This window comes from Aureococcus anophagefferens (genome assembly GCF_000186865.1).
Source record: "Aureococcus anophagefferens unplaced genomic scaffold AURANscaffold_402, whole genome shotgun sequence".
Classification (NCBI taxonomy): Eukaryota; class Pelagophyceae; order Pelagomonadales; family Pelagomonadaceae; genus Aureococcus; species Aureococcus anophagefferens.
This window is the reverse complement of record NW_008705905.1, coordinates 1-1,556: the sequence shown is the minus strand read 5'-3', so window position 1 is coordinate 1,556 and position 1,556 is coordinate 1. Positions and strand designations below refer to the sequence as shown.

General features: G+C 74.9%; 1 protein-coding gene across 1 annotated transcript in view; it reads left to right on the top strand.

Annotated features, from left to right (window-relative positions):
* The window catches only part of AURANDRAFT_68805 (hypothetical protein), a gene marked incomplete at both ends in the record, with an annotated part of 7,278 nt that extends 5,741 nt beyond the window's left edge, over positions 1 to 1,537 (top strand). Inside the window, one exon of the mRNA XM_009044535.1 lies at positions 125 to 1,537. Coding sequence (XP_009042783.1) covers positions 125 to 1,537 — 1,413 coding nt within the window. The remainder of the gene's footprint in view (positions 1 to 124) is intronic.
* Positions 1,538 to 1,556: the final 19 nt, after the last annotated feature.

The window sequence follows — 1,556 nt, the reverse complement described above, 5'->3', positions numbered from 1 at the left end:
ACGGCGCCGCGACCCGCCGGCGGCTCGCCGGGGCGTCGACGAACCTCACGGTCGCGCTGTCGGTGCCGTCGGGCGACTACGGCGAGACGGCCGCGGCGTCGCGCGCGCCCGCGCGCGTCCGGAGCGTCGCGAACGTGACTTGCCCCTGCGGCTACTACGGCAACGTCACGGCGGACTGCGGGCCCTACCGCAACGCGACCGTGTTTTACTGCGACGGCGTCCCCGGCGAGTACGCGGTGTCGTGCCCGCTGTTGGAGACGGGCGTCTGCGCCATCTACGACGGTTTCGACTTCGCGCCGGCCTGCGAGACGTCCGTCGTCGACGGGACGACGATGTGCACCTGCGACCTCGCGACGGGAGAAGCGGCGGACGCGTCGCTGCGGTCGCGGCTGTTGGCGATGGCGTCGACGTACGCGGACGTGCTCGCGGCCGAGCCCGACTTCGCGCGCGCGGCGGTCATGCTCGTCGCGCTGGGCGCCGCGGCGCTGGGCTGCGTCGCCGCCGTCGCCTGGGGCCGGCGCCTCGACCGGTTGGACGCGCGGGAGGACTCGTGGAAACGCGAGTCCGCGCGGCCGACGCTGAGCCGCCAGCAGACGCTGGGCCGCACGGGGCCCTTCTACCGCCAGACGACCTGGGACCGCTGCTCCTACGCGCTGCTGACGCGGCACCCCGTGCTCAGCTTCTACGCGGTGCACCGGCCCGGCGCGCCCCGCGGCGCGCGGGCCGTCCTCGTCTTCTTCGAGATTTTGGTTTTCATGTTCTGCTCGGCCCTCGAGAGCAATTTAGAGTTCCCCGAGCCCCGGGGCGGCTGCGGGTCCTACGACAGTGAGCACGACTGCGTGGAGGGGACGCGCGTCTACGCGCTCGACAAGTCGACGATCCGCGCGCTCTGGTCCGCGTCCGCGCGCGACTCCTTGACGAAGCCGGCCTGCGCCTGGGACCTCTGCTCCCAGACCTGCGGCGCCATCGAGCCCGGCGACGGCTACTCGACGTCCTACCGGCGCTTCGTCTTCCTCGCGCTCACGCTCGCGGTGTCGTTCCCGCTGTGCGCGCTCTTCGAGCGCCTCTTCGAGGCCTACGTGCTCGGGCCCGTGCCGGAGGCGGTCCGCGCGCGGTTTCCGCGGCTCGCGAGGCTCTGCTGCGCCGCCGAGGGCGAGGCGGAGGCGAGCGTCGCTCCGGACGTCGAGGGCGCGCCGGACGACGAGGACCGCGGCGCGCCGCCGGCGCCGGATTTCGCCTCCTGCGCGTGCTTCGGCGCGGCGGACGCGTCGTGCCTCGCGCGCGGCGCCAGCGCGGACGACGCCGCCCCCGCCGCCGCCGCCGAGGAGTCGCTCGAGGCGGTCCTCGGCCTCGACAAGGAAGCGTCGCAGCACGCGCCGGTCGACGACGAGGTTCCAGAGGCGGCGCCCCGGCCGCCGGTCGAGAAGGAGGCGCGGCCGCCGCTGCCGCCGCTCGACTCGGAGCTCGAGCTGGCGCCGCCGGACGGCGCGGCCGCGCACCCCTTCGCGGCCATCGTCGAGCAGATCGAGCAACCCGCGTCCCTCGCGGCGCTGCCG